Source organism: Myotis lucifugus, unplaced genomic scaffold (assembly GCF_000147115.1).
Source record: "Myotis lucifugus unplaced genomic scaffold, Myoluc2.0 scaffold_102, whole genome shotgun sequence".
NCBI lineage: Eukaryota > Metazoa > Chordata > Mammalia > Chiroptera > Vespertilionidae > Myotis > Myotis lucifugus.
In genome coordinates, this window is record NW_005871150.1 from 3,418,175 (window position 1) to 3,438,244 (window position 20,070).

At 42.6% G+C, this 20,070-nt stretch overlaps 1 protein-coding gene across 1 annotated transcript in view; it reads left to right on the forward strand.

Moving 5' to 3' along the window:
* The first annotated feature begins 1,285 nt into the window (after positions 1-1,285).
* LRP2BP (LRP2 binding protein) overlaps positions 1,286-20,070 on the forward strand; it is a 25,292-nt gene continuing 6,507 nt past the window's right edge. Inside the window, 10 exon segments of the mRNA XM_023757182.1 lie at positions 1,286-1,416; positions 4,399-4,522; positions 5,214-5,326; positions 9,310-9,423; positions 15,522-15,664; positions 15,742-15,847; positions 16,891-17,114; positions 19,032-19,059; positions 19,062-19,132; positions 19,134-19,203. Coding sequence (XP_023612950.1) covers positions 1,327-1,416; positions 4,399-4,522; positions 5,214-5,326; positions 9,310-9,423; positions 15,522-15,664; positions 15,742-15,847; positions 16,891-17,114; positions 19,032-19,059; positions 19,062-19,132; positions 19,134-19,203 — 1,083 coding nt within the window. The 5' untranslated portion in view covers positions 1,286-1,326.

The following is a 20,070-nucleotide window of genomic DNA, read 5'->3' on the forward strand; positions in this document are numbered from 1 at the left end:
GGTAGTTTTAAACATTTTTATTCCTATGTGTACTTGGACGTAAATGTGGGTATATATTTATGTTCAAACATCTACATAGAGCCATGCTTTTGTTCTGTATGTTTTTTACTTAAGCAAATCACGATACCTTTTTATGCGATTTAAAGAATGGCCCTGCAAAGGTATTGCTGTCAGGTGAGAACACGGGTCCCTGTTGCCAATTTGCCTTTGGCAATATGGACAAGTGTTTATCAATTAGGTAAGCCCTTTTTTTAAAGCATATAATTAAGCTTCAGGGTTGCACAGATATTCCCTTTCAGGAATTCCTAACTAATACAAGGTCAGTTCTTAGAATTCTAAACGTGTGCAACGGTGAGGCTCGGGCAGGCTAAATAGCCACAGCAGGCAGTGAATAAAGATAAACTGAATTTTTTTAAGGAAAGGGGCTTGGGGGATGGGGATAGCCAAAGGGTAGGGCTACACAGCACTGAGCCCCAGAGTATTGGGTCCATGCTGGCAGCAAAAACGTACTTAGGACAGTGCAACAAGGAAGGGCATAGAAGAAGCAACAGGAAAGGGCTGCTTTGGCTCACTGGGAAGTCAGTGATAAGGGGGCCATGGAGGCAGGTTCAGGGGGGTTAGCCCAGGACGAGCTGCCGCTGCTCATCGCTCCCCTGGTTGCAAGTCTCATGGGGTCCCTTAGAGGGTGGGGGATATGTGCCTGTGGGGCAAGGAGAGGGGGAAGGGAATGGCATGGACGTGCTCCGTGGAGGGTTCCTGGTGTGCTCTTTCAGGGTCTTCATCTCCACTGTAGCCGGTCCTGAGGCAGCCACCGTGTCACTTACCTGGTTTTGCTGCTTTTCTGGGCCTGGAGCTGAAATGCAATGGAGGCCTAGATGTTATCTTTAGGGAGGAAACCGTCAGAGGGTCTAAACTGCATGACCAGTGATATGCTAGGGGAGGGTAGGTTACCCTGGAGACGAGGTTCTTGTTTTCCCAGTTTTGCCCCTTGCTAGGCATCCAGGGCTTTCTGCCTGGTGAGTTTCTCTTCCTGGCCCATTATCCTTGCTCTGCTCGTGTCTGTCTAACAGTGTACTGCAGTTAACATATAATGGGATATCTGTGTGATAAATGTGCCTCCCTATCACATCCTTTTCCTTTAAAACATGCATTAAGTCTGATAATTATTGTTAACTTCCTGGTACATATGTAAGCTTTCCCAGGAAAGGGAATTTTGTGAGTAGTTTTTAAAGCTTTTCTCCCTTTACTCACTGTGTACGTCTCTATTGCTCATATTGTTTCAGAAAAAATATTTGTGTTGTCTGGATAGCTGGCTTACCCTTAGTAATGGACCCCAAAGCTTTCCAAGAACTGAACAAAGCTGGTGGAGCAGAATCAGTGCTTGAGGACTGTGCCGAGCCAGCTCAGCCAGGTTTGGTGAGCCTGAGGGGGCGGTGAAGGATTGAGAAAAGACAGACAGAAGAAAAAAGCTGGGTCTGGGTGGACATTGTCCTCTCTGATGGAGCGCTAACGACAGCGCCACACCCTGAAAGCTGTGTCTTCATTTTATAGCCAGATTCCAGGAGGCAAAGTAAGGGCGTGGTCAAGATGTTTACAACATTCTCGTGCTTTTCAAATCTACTCAGGTACATGCACCTGAACTCTATCAAGCCCACATCACTCATCCACCTGGGACCACAGGTTCAGACCGTAGGTCAAGCTTACCACCATAGCCTTTGGCTGTAACTGTGCTGGGAGAGCTTTGCCCTCCAAGCTGGGACTTGCACGTGGCTTTGCCAGGAGAGGACCATGCCCTCTCATTAGTCCAAAGCTTGAACCTGTCCAAACACCATAGTCACTCCCCACAGAGGACAGTGTTTTATTGGGAAGTAACTGGAGTTTTTAGTAAACATGCAACCAGTGGGATCAATTTTCTTAAAAGGAAGATGGTCTAAGATGCATATTCACAACAGGCACTCTTCTAAGCAGTGATAGTTTCACTTAAGTTTAATTTGCAGGTAAGTATGTTTCCAGAAGGAGGATGTCATTTAGAGTGAGAGTTTTAAAAAATATATTGAATGCTGACTGTGCGAGCCACGTCCCAAGTGGTTCAGGGTTCGGGATCTGGAGAAGGGCTGCACACAAATGACAGAGACAAGACAAGACATAATAATTTGGAAATATGGGGGCTAGGCAGGAAGCCCAACGCAAGGGGAAGGACTTCCACTGGTGCCCAGGCCTTGCCAACCTTTTATTCAATTTTGGATGCACATATAGCCCTTAGGCAATTCCAGTAACAGACAGAGTATCTTAAAGGTCAGTAAGTATTCGTAAAGATTTACTCTGCGACTAAATAATTGGTGCATAGCTCTGGCCCTTGCCAGGGCTCAAGGTTCTCCAGCGTTGCGGGCTCCTTGTTTACACTTCTCTGATAGTGAAGACAATGGGTAGCTTCCAACAGCTGACTAAGTGACCAAATGGACTGTCTTGAAGACTGAGTAAGAATTTGTGAGGTAATCCAGGAAGGTCAAAGGGTCACAGAAGTCAACCTAAAAGAGCTCCCACTGTCCAAAGCAATGTGGACAACACAATAATGTACTGTTGGATTATAATTCAATAAAATAGATATCCTTAAGTCTGTACTGATGTAAATGATTGAATCGATAAAGAAATGAGAGCGAAAAGACAACTCTTCCTCACAAAAGAATTCCAAAGTCTTCATGTAGACACTCCCCACTCCAGGAAGTGGCGAGAATCCTCCCCCACCTTGCCCTCTGGAGTGTGGGTTACACATAATGACTTCCTCCCAAAGAGTAGAGCATGGGAAGGGGGAAAAAGTATTTTTATAGCAGAGAAACCTGTGAAACACTGCCTTGGCCAGATAATTGTGAACATCATCAGTGATCAGTCACGTTAATAGTGTGCACCGCTGAAATGAAGTGGTGAGAAGGTCACTTCACCTCTTGCTCTTCTTTCCTAAAGAATGTTACATATCTAGGATCAGACATTTTGAAATCCTCTAGTTCAAACTACTGATAATCCAAACTACAGGTGAGGAAATGGCCTCTTAAAAATATTAGTGACTATTCCAAAATCACAGATACTTAATTGCTTTTCCCCGCCCAATATACTGAATTATCTCCCTTTCCTGCACTTCTCATTTTTTAAAAAATATATTTTATTGATTTTTTTACAGATACAGAGAGGAAGGGAGAGGGATAGAGAGTTAGAAACATCGATGAGAGAGAAACATCGATCAGCTGCCTCCTGCACACTTCCCACTGGAGATGTGCCCGCAACCAAGGTACATGCCCTTGACCAGAATCGAACCTGGGGCGCCGCCACTGAGCAAAACCAGTTAGGGCCACTTCCTTCTCATTAATGAAGCAATTTATTATCCAAAATAGTGTCATAAAATTGTAGAAATGGAACTTTCCAATCACACTAAAGCAGTAGTTCTCAACCTTGGCTGCACATTAGAATCACCTGGGAATCTTTTTGAAATCCTGATTTCTGGGCCTCATCCTCCGGAAATTCTATTTCTTTGTTATGGGGTGGAGCCACAACATTAGTAACAAAGAAACAGAATTTCTGGAGGATGAGGCCCAGAAATCAGGATTTTAAAAAGATTCCCAGGTGATTCTAAGGTGCAGCCAAGGTTGAGAACCACTGCACTAAAGAGTTGCTGAGTGCCCTTCACCACCAATCAGGAACCTCCGCTGGAAGCTTGCTCCTGATTGGTGAAGGCCAGCTGTAACTATAGAATGCGGAGGAGTAAACAAAAAGCATAGCAACAACCGAGTTTGCGGTCTCACTATCCTCAGCCTGGGCCAACCTGGACTCCTTCATCCCAGATGAGGTGGCCCCTACATTTTTTATGAAGGCTCTGATTTTCCATTGAACCGCGATCTGTCTTACGGCATGGCAATCCAATACAGACAGGATGAAGAAACTGAGCAACACAGCTAAAATAAAGCGTATTCCCAGGTAGAACAGACAAATGCTTTGGTGTGAAATGGATTATTAGCCTGATGAGATTCAGATACAGGGCAATAGGAAGGTACTCGAGCACAAGAACTATATCTGTGGGCAGTGTCACCAAGTCCTACTAGTGGCAGCAGCTGTGGCGGGGGAGGGGACCCGTTGCAGCAGGTAAACTCAGAGGATGTGCAGAGAGCTCTCATCATCAATCCCATGCTGTGGACACAGGCATGGAGGATGGCTGTGCTTCTTCTCATAGCTACACAGGGCCCTGGTTTCCTAAGAAGGAATATTCACCACCAGGGCTGGTAGTTTGGTGCCCTACCCCGAGAAATGTGGGGAGGTTGCTTTTCATGAGTGCCAAGTGGGGATGGGAGTGTCTTTTCAAGTTTTTCTGGAGGAAGATATTTCTGTCTTATTTTTTATGTTCCTTTACAGAATACGCGTGGAAACAGGATGCAGTTGACCAGTGAAAAGTTGCCCGAGGACCCCCTCTATACCTCTCTATCCCAGGATGCTGCCAGGAACTACAGCTTCTTCCAATGCACAAAGGACAAGACTGGTACAAATTCTGATAATATTTTCACTAAAGGCTAATCGGTACACCAGAGAAAAAAGAGACAAGAAATATAAGTCTTACTGCTGTCAAGGCGGGGGTTAACTTTACAGTCCTTTCTAGCTTTCCTGTAGGAATATGCGAAATTGCGGTTTCACGCCTCTGGTTAGCAAATCATTAGCTGGGAAGTTTCACGGAGCCCGAGCCTGAGTTTACATTCAGGGGTTTAGGACCCTCTTCTGGAAAAGGGAAGCTAGATGGCTTGTCTGTTAAGGAGGACAATGCCATACTTGACTTGAAATTGGCCTTTAAAGCTACCATTTTTTTCTATGGTCTTTTAAAAAATTAAATTGGGGATGGTTAGCTCATTTGGTTAGAATAGCTCTAATTAAGCCTCAGATGAAGAATTTCACTCGCCCATGGATGACTTTGCCCAAAGAATTGCACACAGACTGCTTGCTAGAGCTCCTCCTAGTGGTAAACTGGGTTACTCTGAAAACCAACCAACAGATACTTCTTGATTGTATGAGGCGTGGTGTTAGGGCCCATGATAATACTTTCTCCTTTAGCCAAGGAGGAATGAGGACTAGGAAGGAAACTAGTGTAAAGTGTCAGATGAATTCTGTATAATTGTTGACTTGAAGAGAGAAAATTCATATTGTGTGAAAGTTATAATTCTTTACCTTTCTTAAATCAGACCGTTACAGCCATGCTAGTTTGGTGGATCAGGCATTGCAGCTCTTGAAGGAAAGAATAGTAAGAGGGGATGCTATGGCCTATTTCCTGCGAGGTCAACTATATTTTGAAGAGGTATCAGTCTTTGTTTATTTGTTTTTATTTCATTTAATGCTGCTGTTAGATCCTCATAGCAAAATATCTCCTACAGTTCCTTCCTTTGTAATATCAGGGAAATTCTGTCAAATTCCACAGATTACAGTTGTGGCTTCAAGTGTGATATGCTGGTATCAGTTTAAGGAGCTATCTGGGCTTTCTCCATAAAGACATTCTAATGAAAATCATTTATAGGAGACATCCTATATAATAAAAGAGTAATATGCAAATCAACCGAACAGCGGAACTACCGGTCGCTATGACGCGCACTGACCACCAGGGGGCAGATGCTCAATGCGGGAGCTTCCCCCAGCCCGCAGGCTCTGATCAACCGATCGGGGCCTGCCAGCCAACCTCTTGGTCCCTTCCCTGGGCCAGCAGGCTCTGATTGGCAAACGGGAAACCAGGGGTGGGTGGTGGCAGGGGGTGGGGCTGGCTGCCAGCAGCCAGGGAAGATGGCCCTGATCACAGGCTAGGCCTAGGGACCGTACCCATGCACGAATTTCATGTGCCAGGCCTCTAGTTTTGGTATAAAATTAAAAATCTAATGTTTATATTTTTGCCCAAAATATCTAATATCATCTAAAATATTTTCACTCCAATGTCAGTAATACAGCTTTAGTTCTTCACTGAACCTGAGGGAAGGTGTGAAAGGGAACAGCTGTCTCTAATCCCTCACCATCCATTGAATATTTGGGCAGCTATTCACCTATACCCCACTTACTCTCTAATCTTTTGATGGCTCCTTCATTCATTCTGGCAACAAGTATTTGTTGAGGACCAGTCGTGCCCCTGTAACTGAGAATAGCACAACATAACGGTTAAGTGAAGGATCTCTTAGCTTTGCACATAGGTTTGAATATGGCTCTATTGCTTTTTTTAAAAAAATTTGTTTTATTGCTTAAGGTATTACAAAGAGTACAACATATGTCTCCTTTTTTTTTCTCCTCCCCCTCCTTGACCTTCCCCCGGCTTCCCCTACCCCCCAGTGTCTTGTGTCCATTGGTTATGCTTATATGCATGCATACAAGTCCTTCGGTTGATCTCTTAAACCCGGCTCTATTGCTTTTTAATTGCTTATCCTTGGGCACAAATCCTTAACCTCTTGGTGCCTCAGTTTTCTCATCTGTAAAAGGGGGGTAATAATGTGTGTTTCATAGAACTATTGTGAGGATATATTAATTGTAAAACGGCCTGGCACCTAATAAGTGCTTCATAAGGCTTCGCTATTATGTGCTATAAAATGAAGAGGGAATCAGAATGGTCCCCATTTCACAAAGGTTACAGTCCAGAAGGGGAAGAAAATGAATATATGTATAATTAAAAATAAGGAAAAGTACTATGAAAGGAATTAACTGCATACAACAATAGAGAATAACTTAGGCATAGGGTGGAAAGACCTGTTGTTGAAACTAACATTTGCAGAAAAGGAAACACAATGCAAACAGCCAGTGGAAGTGTGTTCCAGAGAGAGAACAAATAACACATTTCATCGATGAGGAAGTTTTGAGATCTAAAGGAGACCGATGTGGAATAAGCAAGGCAGAGACGGCTCTAGATGAGCGTTGCTTAAAATGTAGTAAGAAGCCATTGGAGGGTTTTCAGTCTGTGGTGAACGGATTAGAAGGCAGGCATAGAACTAGTTCAGGGTGAAATTACACCAGTTCAGGCAAGAGAGGTTGGTAATCTTGACCAGAGTTATAGCAGTGGAGCTGGGTCCTGGATTTATTCTGGAGACACAGTGGTATAATGGACTGAAAAACAGAGACTGGGGAAGAGTGAGTATTGAGGTGATGACCAAGAGTTCAGTTTTTGGACATGTTATGTTTAAAATGCCCATTAGTCGCCCTAAGCGGTTTGGCTCAGTGGATAGAGCGTCGGCCTGCGGATTGAAGGGTCCCAGGTTCGATTCCGGTCAAGGGCATGTACCTTGGTTGCAGGCACATCCCCAGTGGGGGGTGTGCGGGAGGCAGCTGGTCGATGTTTCTCTCTCATCAATGTTTCTAACTCTCTATCCCTCTCCCTTCCTCTCTGTAAAAAAAATATCAATAAAATATATTAAAATAAAATAAAATAAAAATAAAATGCCCATTAGTCATCCAAGTAGACAGATTTCAAAGTAGAAACTTACATGTTCTCGAAGGAGAAGTTTGGGTTGAAAGTGTTTATTTGAGATCTTCCAGCTGTTTATGGTATTTAAAATAATGGAAACCGAAAGAACTTTCTTACTTTCCTTTGCATAATCTAACTTTTCCAGCCCTCTCACATCTAAGCCCAACATTAGCCAGAAAGGAAAATTAGTCTTAACAGCTCAGTCATTTACTCATTGATATGTGCTCTTTAAAATAAATAAATATTTCTTAGGATTTTGGGGTAGTTTTTGTTAATTTTTATCAATTGGTTAATTAATGACAGTTTATGAAAAGAGAAATTTAATTATTTTTGTGTTTTCCAAAAGCTGTTTTTCTCTGGCCTGCTCTTCCTAATAATGACCTTCCAATTCAGTAAAAGACTCTCTTTCTACCACTACAAATGACGCATTCTTTAGTGTGAGGCGTTTTCATGGTGGATTAAAAATATAAAATCCCATATTAGTCCCTCACACCATAGCATGTTTGTTACCGGATTTGTCTAACTGCCAAGGAGCCTTAAAGTGATGATACAGAACATGTGGGTTTTTATAGGAAGTATGGGAGGCAGTTAATTTTCGAGAATCACACGCTTGTTTTTCCATGTCTTCTCAGCTGGAAAACCGCAAAACTGAAGGACATGAGCCATAATAATAGTGGATGTTTAATAACAGCCAATGTCCTTCATAAGGATATTCACTACTATTAAAAAAATAGATGAAGCCAAGGTAGAAAAATGTTATTACTAAGAATTTATGTGGCAGTTATGCACATTTTTATTGTATATTCTCAAGTGATAGCCTGTACAGTCCCTTCTTGACCTACCCGCAGGGTACGTCAGCATAATGTGGACAGAGGGCAGTTCCCTCCTTACTCTGTGTAGAGCAGCGGCCGCCAACCTTTCGGACCTCACGGACCACCGGTTGGCGACCTCTGGTGTAGAGGAACATATAAACTACCCTTAAGTACAAGGTAAGAATCAGGGGCTTCAGTTACTATGAACATGAAAATGTTTTATAGATGATATTAAATATTTGGGGCAAAAATATAAACAGATTTTTAATTTATAGTGTAAGAATAGATTTTATACTACAACTAGAGGCCCGGTGCATGAAATTTGTGCATCGGGGGGTAGGTCCCTCAGCCCGACCTGCACCCTCTCCAATCTGGGAACCCTCAGGGGATGTCCTACTGACGGCTTAGGCCCACTCCCCGTGGTTCTCTGCTCTCTGTGGATCTGCCTGTCTGCTCTCTGGCTCGCCTCTGTGGCCAGGGGCAAGCAGGGCCCTGGTGTCTGCTCTCGGCGAGGGGCAAGCAGGGCTGACTGGACCGGACATGCCAGCGGTAAGGCTGAGGGGACTGGGTGCCTCCATCTTGTGGCTATGTGCGCCACCATCTTTGTGGCGGAGTGACAGTTAATTTGCATATTACCCTTTTATTCGATAGGATGTCTCAAATCTTCTCCGAGGCTTTGGTCCCAGCTCTGATATTTCTCAGACTTCAGGAGTGGCGGGGGAGGTGGCAGGCTAGATTGAGCAGTCGGCTAAGCTGTCATTTCAAGAGAGGATTGGCAATAGGCAAGAGTAAGAGTGAAAGCCAAAGAGAATCTTACCTAAATTCCTACTGGTCACTTCCCTCAGTTGCCATGTTTAGGTCTATTTAATTGACTTTATAGTGTGTTGACTGTTGTCAGTGACTTAACTTGCAAAGTCCATAAATTTGTGGCTGTCTTTTCTTGGTTTATTTGGTGCTACTGGCTAGATTTGGGTGGGAATTAAATGACTGGGATTACTTTAAGATAATAATAATTCAGTATTTCCTGTGAGCTTGCAGGGATGGTATGAAGAAGCATTAGAACAGTTTGAAGAAATCAAGGACCATGATCATCAAGCAATTTACCAGCTGGGCGTAATGTATTATGATGGGCTGGGGACAGCTGTAAAAGCTGTAAGTTATTGATTTGTTTGCAATGTTTAAGATTTCATTGTTAATGGATTATCTGATACAATTGAAATTATTCACATTTTAATCATACATTTCTATCCTTATAGTTCAGTAATCTTTAACCTTTTAGCATTCAAAGGATAGCACTAGTCATTTTTCATTTGTGTGAAAAACAAAATTTCTTTTTTGCTCGTTCTTCTTGCTACCATTAGATGCCAATAATTTTCTCTTTTAATATGCTTTCCTGTATTTTCAAAGCTACATAAACATGGAGAAAAAAAAAGCTAGAAAATAAGCAAAAAATAGGATCATTACAAATTCTGCCATCAAATATAAACATTGTTATTATTTTAAATTATGTGCTATCATGAAGTGCCCCATGCAATAAATTTGTATATATAAATTTTATATAACATTATTTAGAAGTGACACATCTGGTATTTGTACAGAAGAACTTCTCTTGTAAAGCATACTGAAATATTTAGGTGTGAACTGTACTGATATTTACATCTGCAGATAACTTGAAACAAAGCAAAAAAAATAGAAGCAAATATAGCAAAATATTACTGATAATTTATATGGTAGTTTTTTTTTGTTTGTTTTTTTTTGTTTTTTCTTGAGGCTTTTTTTTTTATTCTTTATTGTTCAGATTATTACATTTGTTCCTCTTTTTTCCCCCCCATAACTCCCCTCCTTCCAGCTCCCACCCCACCCTCCGCCCTCACTCCCCACCCACTGTCCTCATCCATAGGTGCACGATTTTTGTCCAGTCTCTTCCCGCATCTCCCACACCCCTTTTCGCCCCAAGAATAGTCAGTCCATTCCCTTTCTATGTCCCTGATTCTATTATAATCACCAGTTCATTCTGTACATCAGGTTATTTATTCACTTGATTCTTAGATTCACTTGTTGATAGATGCATATTTGTTGTTCATAATTTGTATCTTTACCTTTTTCTTATTCTTCCTCTTCTTAAAGGATACCTTTCAGCATTTCATATAATACTGGTTTGGTGGTGATGAACTCCTTTAGCTTTTCCTTATCTGTGAAGCTCTTTCTCTGACCTTCAATTCTGAATGATAGCTTTGCTGGATAAAGTAATCTTGGTTGTAGGTTCTTGCTATTCATCATGTTGAATATTTCTTGCCACTCCCTTCTGGCCTGCAAAGTTTCTGTTGAGAAATCAGCTGACAGTCGTATGGGTATTCCCTTGTAGGTAACTGAGTTTCTTTCTCTTGCTGCTTTTAAGATTCTCTCTTTGTCTTTTGCTCTTGGCATTTTAATTATGATGTGTCTTGGTGTGGTCCTCTTTGGATTCCTTTTGTTTGGGGTTCTCTGCGCTTCCTGGACCTGTAAGTATATTTCTTTCACCAGGTGGGGGAAGTTTTCTGTCATTATTTCTTCAAATAGGTTTTCAGTATCTTGCTCTCTCTCATCTTCTGGTACCCCTATAATTTTGATGTTGGTACGTTTGAAGCTGTCCCAGAGGCTCCTTACACTATCTTCGTATTTTTGGGTTCTTTTTTCATTTTGCTTTTCCGGTTGGGTGTTTCTCACTTCTTTGCATTTCAAATCTTTGACTTGATTCTTGCACTCCTCTGGTCTGCTGTTGGGAGTCTGTATAATATTCTTTATTTCATTCAGTGTATGCTTACTTTCTAGTTGGTCCTTTATCACACCATCGAGGGTCTCATTAGATTTCCTGTACATCTCATCAAGTTTATCGACAGACTCTAGAAGCCTCTTGAGAGACCTCAAAAGTGTGGTTCTGAACTCAATATCCTCCCTTGATAGTTTTGTCCTGTTTCTTTGTCTCTGCATTTTTTACGCTTTCTTGGTACACCCCCTAGTGGTCTTTGTGCACAGTCTTGTTGTAGTTAAGCCTTGATTGTTGTAGTTAATACTAGAGGGATTTGACCTCCAGGCCGACTGGCTGTGATAATCAGCTGTGTCTGCAGTGGAAGAACTTGTGTCCTCTAGGGAGGTGCTAATCTAGCCTTTGCCTGAGGCTATCCGGCAAATGCCTCTGTGCAGGGCTTGGGCGGGGCGGGTCCCATGGGATCAACAGGGCGGAGGAGGGAGCAGTTATGGCTGCTCTCAGTCCGTCCCCAGGGGCTCTGCCTCTCTGTCCCAGCAACCGCTGCAAACCTCGGAGGGACCGTAGCCAGACAGTCCTGCTTCTCCCGTTTGAGTCTGGGTCCCTAGAGACTCGCCCGGGTCTGGAGCTCAGAGTCTGAGGCTCCCTCCGGATTGAAACAGTCAACCGCGCCCTCAGCCACCAGCCCGCGCCGCGCGCACTCCGCACTTTAGTATTTTACTTCAGCACTGCGCCTCCTCTGATTCTCGGTTCCTCCTAGTTGTAGAACTTCCACTCAGCCAGCCTTCCTGTGGTTCTGGATGATGTCCATTCTGTCTTTTAGTTGTATTTTTGAAGTGGTTGTTCGAGGCAGCAAACTCCGGCGTTAACCTATGCCGCCATCTTGGTTTCTCTCTTGAGTTATATGGTAGTTATACAAATTTTTGTTGTATATCTTTTCTACTTTTCTGTATGTTTAAACATTTTGTATAAAAAGAAAGAAACTCATAATTATTGCAGCCATCAGACAAATGTAATTAATCTAAATTTCCTTGTTAAGAGAGAGTAAATATGTACTTAAGAAAATGACATGTATTTTTTTAGTGCATCAACAAAGATGTTCAAAGAAGCCTAGAAACACATTAAAACTTAGTGTAGAAATTATAATCCCTGCCGAAACCGGTTTGGCTCAGTGGATGGAGCGTCGGCCTGCGGACTGGGGGGTCCCGGGTTCGATTCCGGTCAGGGGCGTGTACCTGGGTTGCGGGCACATCCCCGGTGGGAGATGTGCAGGAGGCAGCTGATCGATGTTTCTCTCTCATTGATGTTTCTAACTCTCTATCTCTCTCCCTTCCTCTCTGTAAAAAATCAATAAAATATATTTAAAAAAAAAAGAAAAGAAATTATAATCCCATAGCAATAAAGCTCTGTTTAATATGAAAATCATAATTCAGAGCCTATATGTGCCAGATGTCATAGCATCAGACCACATGAAGGAAATGTGCTAAAAAATAAGTTTACAAAATATTAAATTTAATTTCTAGACATGATAGATAATAGTCAGTATATAATAGGTAAGTTTTATAAACTATGCAGCATCCACACCATAAAATTCCTAACATGAAATTTTAAGACTCCTTGTTTGAGATACCAAAATTGAAAATATACTAGGCATATATGTTTGAGCACAAAGAAAATCATATTAAACAATGCTCCCACCCAAAAAAAAATAAGTTATGTTATGACAATTTCACTCATTCCTTAAGATTTAAATAATCAGAGCTTCAAAATTGATCTAAAATATTCAGGTTTATGTTCTCACAGTCACTTCTGCTTTTCTTCTTCTTCCCAAATTTTTACTCTATACTCTTCATCTTTGTGGCCATACCATTATCTCTGCCCTGGCATAGGGCACTGCCTGTTGTCTTTGATGATCGCATAAAACAGGATTGTGCTTGTAGCATTGCTTCTAACATGGGGGACCACACCGGATCCCACATAGTGAACAACTTGAACTTGCTCATCAGTCATTTCAGTTGCCATCTATCGAGCACCTCTCACTGGCTGCCCCACCTCACAGGATTCTTCAACTTGCTGAGGACTCTTCCTCCCCCACCCTTTCCCCTTTCTGTGTCTTCTTCCTTAACCCTCTCCTTTGCTGATCCTCAAATGAATTTATCCCATTTTCTCACACAACGTCGTCTAGTCACCTCTTCGTCTGCCTTCCTTTCATTCAGGTCACTGTTCCATGCACTTCCTCCGAAAGGTTTTCTGTGGCCATTCTTCACAGACTTGATGATGGTCTCCGTTGTTACTGCTTAACTTCCTTCTCCCTATTGGAATGTAAGCTCCTTAAAATTAGGCGGTTTTGTCTATTTCCTCACTGCCGAATCCCCCAGGATTTACACCCGTGTCTGACCCACAGCGGAGCCTCCAGTGTTGACTGATTAACTGTGGCCCTGTGTTGACAATGCTGCTATCAGGGTATCGCCTCAGGAGCTTTTCAGAGAACTTTCCTAGAGAAAGATCACGTCTCTCCAAGAAAAGTTATGGTGGCAACTGTTAGGATAAGAAAATATTTGCCTTTGTCAGAAACAAAATGAAGACCCGTTAAAAGAATATAATAACCAAGTAAGATTTTGCCCAGAAATTTAATAATTTGTTGATAAGAAAATCGATGAATATAATATACCCCTTGAATAGCCTGAATAAAAGAAATCATATGATGGTTTTAGTATATTGAAAGTTCCATAAAACTCAATATTTATTCATAATAAAAACATTGAAAAATTTTAAAAAACAGTACTAGGAAGTATTTCCTTAAAACTTCTGCTCTTGTCCCTAATTCATTCATACAGCCGCCAAAGCCATCTTTTCAAAATTCAAATCTGATCATGTCCTGTCCATCTTTATAAACTTTTACAGACTTCCATGTTGAAGGTGAAAGGGGCATAATTGGGTCTGTTCCCATGGACAGCCATCTAGTTGGCCATTTACTTGGTGAAGTCTTTAGTTTCCAAACCAGTAACTGCCATTCCAAACCCTCACCAGGGATCCTGTTGCCTGACCACTGCCATCAGTGGGCTTCACTAGGCCTCGAGAGGCCAGAGCACATGTCTCCATCTGAACTTGGTACCGGAATGCCACGTGGAACCTTGACTTCACTAGGTCTGCCAGGCTTCCCAGCTTTATTATATTGGCCACCACACAGAAATGTATGCCTCTCTGGTCATCTGTCTTCTTACATACTCTTGACTCCATATTGGTTGTCCTCTCCCTCTTCCAGCTGCCTTACAGCTGGCAAGTAGAGGCCCCCAGATCCTCAGCCTTTCTTCAGACTACTTTCTTCATTTCCTTGCTTTATCAGAAACGTGGTTGTCCCACAGGCAGCCCTCTAGTAGAGAACCCTCCCTCCAACATCCCAGTGTACCAGAGTGCCCAAAGGTGGAGCTGGCATTATTTCCATTCCCCAACTCACTTTCCACCCCAGCACAAAGTACCTACTTTTACGGTCAGACCAGCTCATTGCTTTCCTAGTTCTATCCATTTCTTGGCCGTTGGTCATTCCCTAACATGAATCTGAAGACTGGCTCTGGGATTAGTTTTCCTCCCTGTATGGTCCCATCATTTTATCTGACACCTAAACTAAGAACTGAGCAGCAAGAAGGAGCAACCATGTAAGGCTACCAATGGGAGGGTTTACCACCACTTCACTTGGCTACCATTAAGTCCTTGCTATCCAGGTGGAGGGAAAATGGTAGATACCTACCTCATACACTCACAAAAATAAATCCATATGACCTGGGGCTCACGAAAAGTAAAACACCTTTATTTTCTCATCTACTGTGGTATGTAGCCAGCAACAGCACTTTGAGAAAGCAGTGAGGGATATTGCAATATATAAACACGTATTTGATCGTCAAGTATTATTTTCTTGGCAGTGTTTCAAGGCTTGTGTCTGATGGATGTTTGGAGGGTGAAAGCTGTGTTGTTGGTGGGCAGGCTGTCTCCTGCGCACTCTGTGACTATGTGGATGTCTTACGAACATTAGCATATTGGAGGTACATTATCACTGGCACACTTAGGGAACAGTGTGCTCGAAGAGGGAAGACAGCATTTGTTTGGGCCTCACGTATCCTGTGAGAATTACAAATGTGAAAGAAATCACAGCTGTTTTTGCACTTTGATCAATTCCAAGAACTGTGCTGATTCAGAATAAGGCCTAGAAGCTGGGAGGGAGGAGAGAAAAATGGAAACCATATTGAAATGTAATGCAAGTCTGGCTGTGAAGTGAGGGAACTGCCTTATATCCCAGAGCTCCCGGGATGCCTTTCCAGGCGATGGCCTTTACTTCTTTCCTTATTTCTAGCCCTGCACACCCCAGGACAACACTCTGCGTGGGCACAGAGTCAGGAATTATATCATGTCAGAGGGTGAATGCTTTACAACATTATTGGGAGAAAGAATTTAGTTTGGGTAAAACTAAAAACTGGGTTTTTTTGTTTGTTCTTTTCCTTTGTGGAAGGAAAAAGGAGTGGAATATATGAAGAAAATAGTTGATTCTCCATGTCCCAAAGCAAGACACTTACAATTTGCAGCTGCTTACAACCTTGGAAGAGCTTATTACGAAGGCAAAGGCATTAACCGATCAATTGAGGACGCTGAGAGGTACTTACCTGAGAATGAGTGTTGGTCTTAATCATACACTGAAACAGATAACCACTTGCCTTGTCTTTCCCTTCCAGACTTTGGCTCTTTGCTGCGGACAATGGGAATCCAAAAGCCAGTGTGAAGGCTCAGGGTATCCTAGGGTTGTATTATTCAACGAAGGAACCCAAAGAGCTAGAAAAGGTAACGCTGATCTGTTTAAATGTTGGCTAGAATTCTATTTAGATTGTCTCACTATTTTTCTTTTAAAAGAGGGTGATAAGGAATACGGTTTTGAATCTCTCTGACATTTCTTTAAAATGTAAACAATGTAAATTTTAAGATCTCAAAGCTCATTCCATCCTTTACTCATCTGTGAATGCTACCTTCCTGCCTCTACCAAAGGGGACCCCGGATGTGAGAGAATTGGTATGCTAGAAAAGCTACACAAACTGTGACTCCATGAGAGCTTCCAGAGTCCTGAAATAAAGCCCAAATCCTTTTTAGTGTGAATAAATGATGACATTTGATTTGAGGAACAATGATACTAGTAAGTAAAATATACTAAGAACTAATTGAAAATTAAATCCATTTAAGATTTTTATGGAATTATAATTTCTCTCATCACCATGACTGAAATATTTTCCAAAAAACCTCATAGGGAAAGGAAATGTAGGGCTGAGTCCTACTTGTAAGAGGCTTTATGGACAAACTTCTAAGAGGCACAAAACAATCTAAGACCCTCCTTGGACAACTGAGCAGCCAGTTAGTTTTTGAACTAATTCACATCCACGTAGCCGAGTATTGATCAGATGTTTCTGGCCCCCATGCAGCCTTTACCCTTGGTTGCCTTTGACCTTGAAAGCCCCATCTCGGCGATCCACCTGAGCTCTGACTTCCTGAGCGTCAACAGCTGTCCCTCCCCGCTGTGCCTAGTAGCAGGTTTGTCTCAAAGCCCTGCAGACACCATTCCAGTTTCCCACCTTCTGGATCCTTCCGGTGGAAAATCGGAAAATCCTGAAACCCAAGAGAGCCGAACTCACCTGCACTGTCGTCAGGCGGGCTCACCTTACACTCTCTCTCTCTAAGGCGTGAAATTGATGCTAGCCTGAAATACCTTCAAGGGGCTAGAACTATTTCCTAGAGATGAATTAACAGTACTATCTTATCATTAGAGACTTTTTTCTTTCTGGTATTCCCTTGTAATTTCACCTTGTGAGTAACAAGACGAAACTGCTTTTGTAAAGGCATTTTATTGGCATTCAGAAGCATGCGGCAATGGGAACCTGGAGTCCCAGGGTGCCCTGGGGCTCATGTACTTGTACGGACACGGCATCCACCAGGACACGGAGGCTGCCCTGTACTGCTTGCGGGAAGCCGCGGAGCGGGGAAACGTCTACGCCCAAGGGAACCTCGTGGAGTATTACTACAACATGAAGTTCTTTACGAAGTGCGTCGCCTTTTCCAAAAGGTAAGCAAGCTGGGTGAAGGTGTTCGCAGAAACACCGGCTGCACGTTCTGTGCCAGGTGTGTCCGCAGGACTTGCTGCAATATTGTAAATGACGGCTGTGGAGGGCTGGAAATGTGGCTAGTGCAACTGAGGACTGGACTTGTACATTTCACTGGATTTTAATTAAGTAGTCCCATATCGGATAGTACAACTCTGTGCCATTGGTTTTCAGGATTTCAGTGGTATTCGCTCTGTACACCAGCTGAGTGGGCTTCAGCAAGTTTCTTAACTTTTGGGGGGCATCAATTGCTTTATTTATAAGAAAAACATACTTCTGCAGGATTGTAAAAAGATTGCATATAAAGTACTTAACATGGCTTGGCACAGTAGAAATGTATATTAAATATTCATTTCTTCCTGCATCCTTAGCCACAGGGTTCTCTAAATACGTAATTGCAATATAGCTTGATTAGGGCTGTTAAATAAGAATAATGGTTAAAAGACTCCCAACACATACATCTGATAAGATATTTGGAAATTTCCATAAAACATGGAACTTTCTTTTCTGTGAGCCCATGTATTTTCCTACATTTACTTACCCAGCATGTACAAAAGCAACACACCAGGAAAAACAGCTGTGGCTGTCCCCTGGAGTGGCACAGGCCCATGTTGATGCATTTCCCTCCAATAATGCCCCTATGGAGCCCACGGCTCCTTCCCTCCCAGCCCCCCAGGAGGCAGCCACGACAATGGGGGATGAATCTGCTGCTTCTACCCTCACCTCCCAACATCTTGGCTTCCAGACAGCAGGTCACATAAAGGTGTGATCACCAATGTCCCAAATCCCCAAGTGCCCATTTGATTAAAATGAAGATTTTACAAAGTTCTTAAAATCTTTGAAACTTCACATTATTGTCTACATTCCTATTCTCCATACCATTAGGGTTAACGTGATTAGATCTCATTTTCACACAATTCTCCATATCTGTGTCTGGGTTACACAGAATGAATTTTTTTTTTAATAGCACAAGCAGGCGGTCCCCTTATATTTTTTAAATATCTTTTTATTGATTTCAGAGAGGGAGAGATAGAAACATCAATGATGAGAGAATCATTGATCAGCTGCCTCCTGAACGCCCCCTACTGGGGATTAAACCCGCATGTTGGGCATGTGTCCGTGACCAAAATCGAACCCAGACCCTTTAGTCCACAGATTGGCGCTCTATCCACTGAGCCAAACTGGCTAGGGCTATATTTTGTTGTTGTTAATCCTCACCCAAGGATATTTTCCCATTGATTTTTAGGGAGAGGGGGAGGGAGAGAGACAGAAACAGCCACGTGAGAGACACATTGATTGGTTGTCTTCCGCGCACCCCCGACCAGGGCCAGGGATTGAGCCTGCAACCCAGGCATGTGCCCTTGACTGGAATCGAACCTGGGACTCTCAGTCCGCAGGCCATCGCTCTATCCACTGAGCCAAACCAGCTAGGGCCAGAATGAATTATTTTTATTGACCATTTTTAACCAAAGATAGATGTGCAAGTTTTTCTTAATGTGCTTTCTGGTCTTATGTGAGTAAGGTCCAAATTTAAGGTCCATGTTTAAATACATGATCCAAAGAAATAGAAAGTATATCTTTCCCCATTGTTGAAATCTACAGTGATGTTAAGTTTAAAATATTAATATTATAAGGAAACAACCTTTCTTTCCTGTTCTAGTCATTTTCTAGGTTATTGAGCCCAAGGAGAATAATCACAGGGAGCTGTAAAGCAACCACTCTTCCCGGTATTAACTATGTTGTTTCCCTTTCACTGCACAACAACTTTGTTAAACAGGTAGAAATGGGGAAATCACTTTAGACACAAGGACAATTTGTGGACATGTTGCTTGTGAAAATGTAAACCATAACTTTTTATTTCACAATTTACGTCCTAACAGGGTTGCCGACTACGATGAGGAGCAAGACATCACATCCCGACGATAGCCCAGGTCACGGACTGTCTCCCGGAGTTCATCAGCAGAGGCATGGCCATGGCCTCCTGCCCGGTGCCTACAGCTTGGCTTGGGGACCACAAAGGATGAAGCAACCGCTAAACAATATTATTCTAAAGTAAGTGAGCCCAAGAACAAGCATAAATGACTCCGAGGCTGCTTTTATGGTGTTCTTTCCTCCTTAGTTATTGTAGAGATCATCTCTGTCTATGGAGAGGCTGTCAGACATGCAGCCAAGCATGTCAAACTCACGGTTGGCGGGCCACATGCCTTATTTAAGTAAATGAGGCATATAGCCCGCCAGCCACGAGTTTGACATGCTTGTTAGATGATCCTGTCAGATTCTTAGCATGATTAGAAGTCCTGTATTATTCTCTCTCACTCTGATGCTTTCAGGCCAGCACTAAGACCTCAAAGCCAGAATATTCATGCCTCCTTTCACCCAGAAAAAAGTGTGAGCCTGTATCCTCGTTCTAGTACCTTAATGAAATGTAGTTTTTCAAGAAAGTTTTGTATACATGACATCTTCCACACTGAGGTGAGGAGAAATATTCATGAGTTTGCAGCAGTCAGTTAAAATAAGCCTTTTCATGTTTTAATCCATGTGATTTAGTCAAATTCCAACGGATTTCAGGTCTGAAAATCTAACAACTGTTAAAAGAGGGTAACTATATTTTTTCATATAAAGAAAAGACAGCCCTGGCTGGTGAGGCTCATTTGGTTCGAGCATCATCCTGTACACCAAAAGGTTTTGCATTCGATTCCCGGTCAAGACACATACCTAGGTTGTGGGTTCAGGCCCCAAGTGGGGTGCATACAGGAGGTAACCGATGGATGTTCACTTGTCTGTGTTTTGAAATCACTAGGGATCTTTCAAAAATTCCAAAGCCCAGGCCTCATTTCAGAGCAACTCAATCTCAGTCCCCGGAAGTGGGGCCCTGTATGTACTGAAGCGCCTCAGGATGCCAGTGTTTTGGAATCCTGG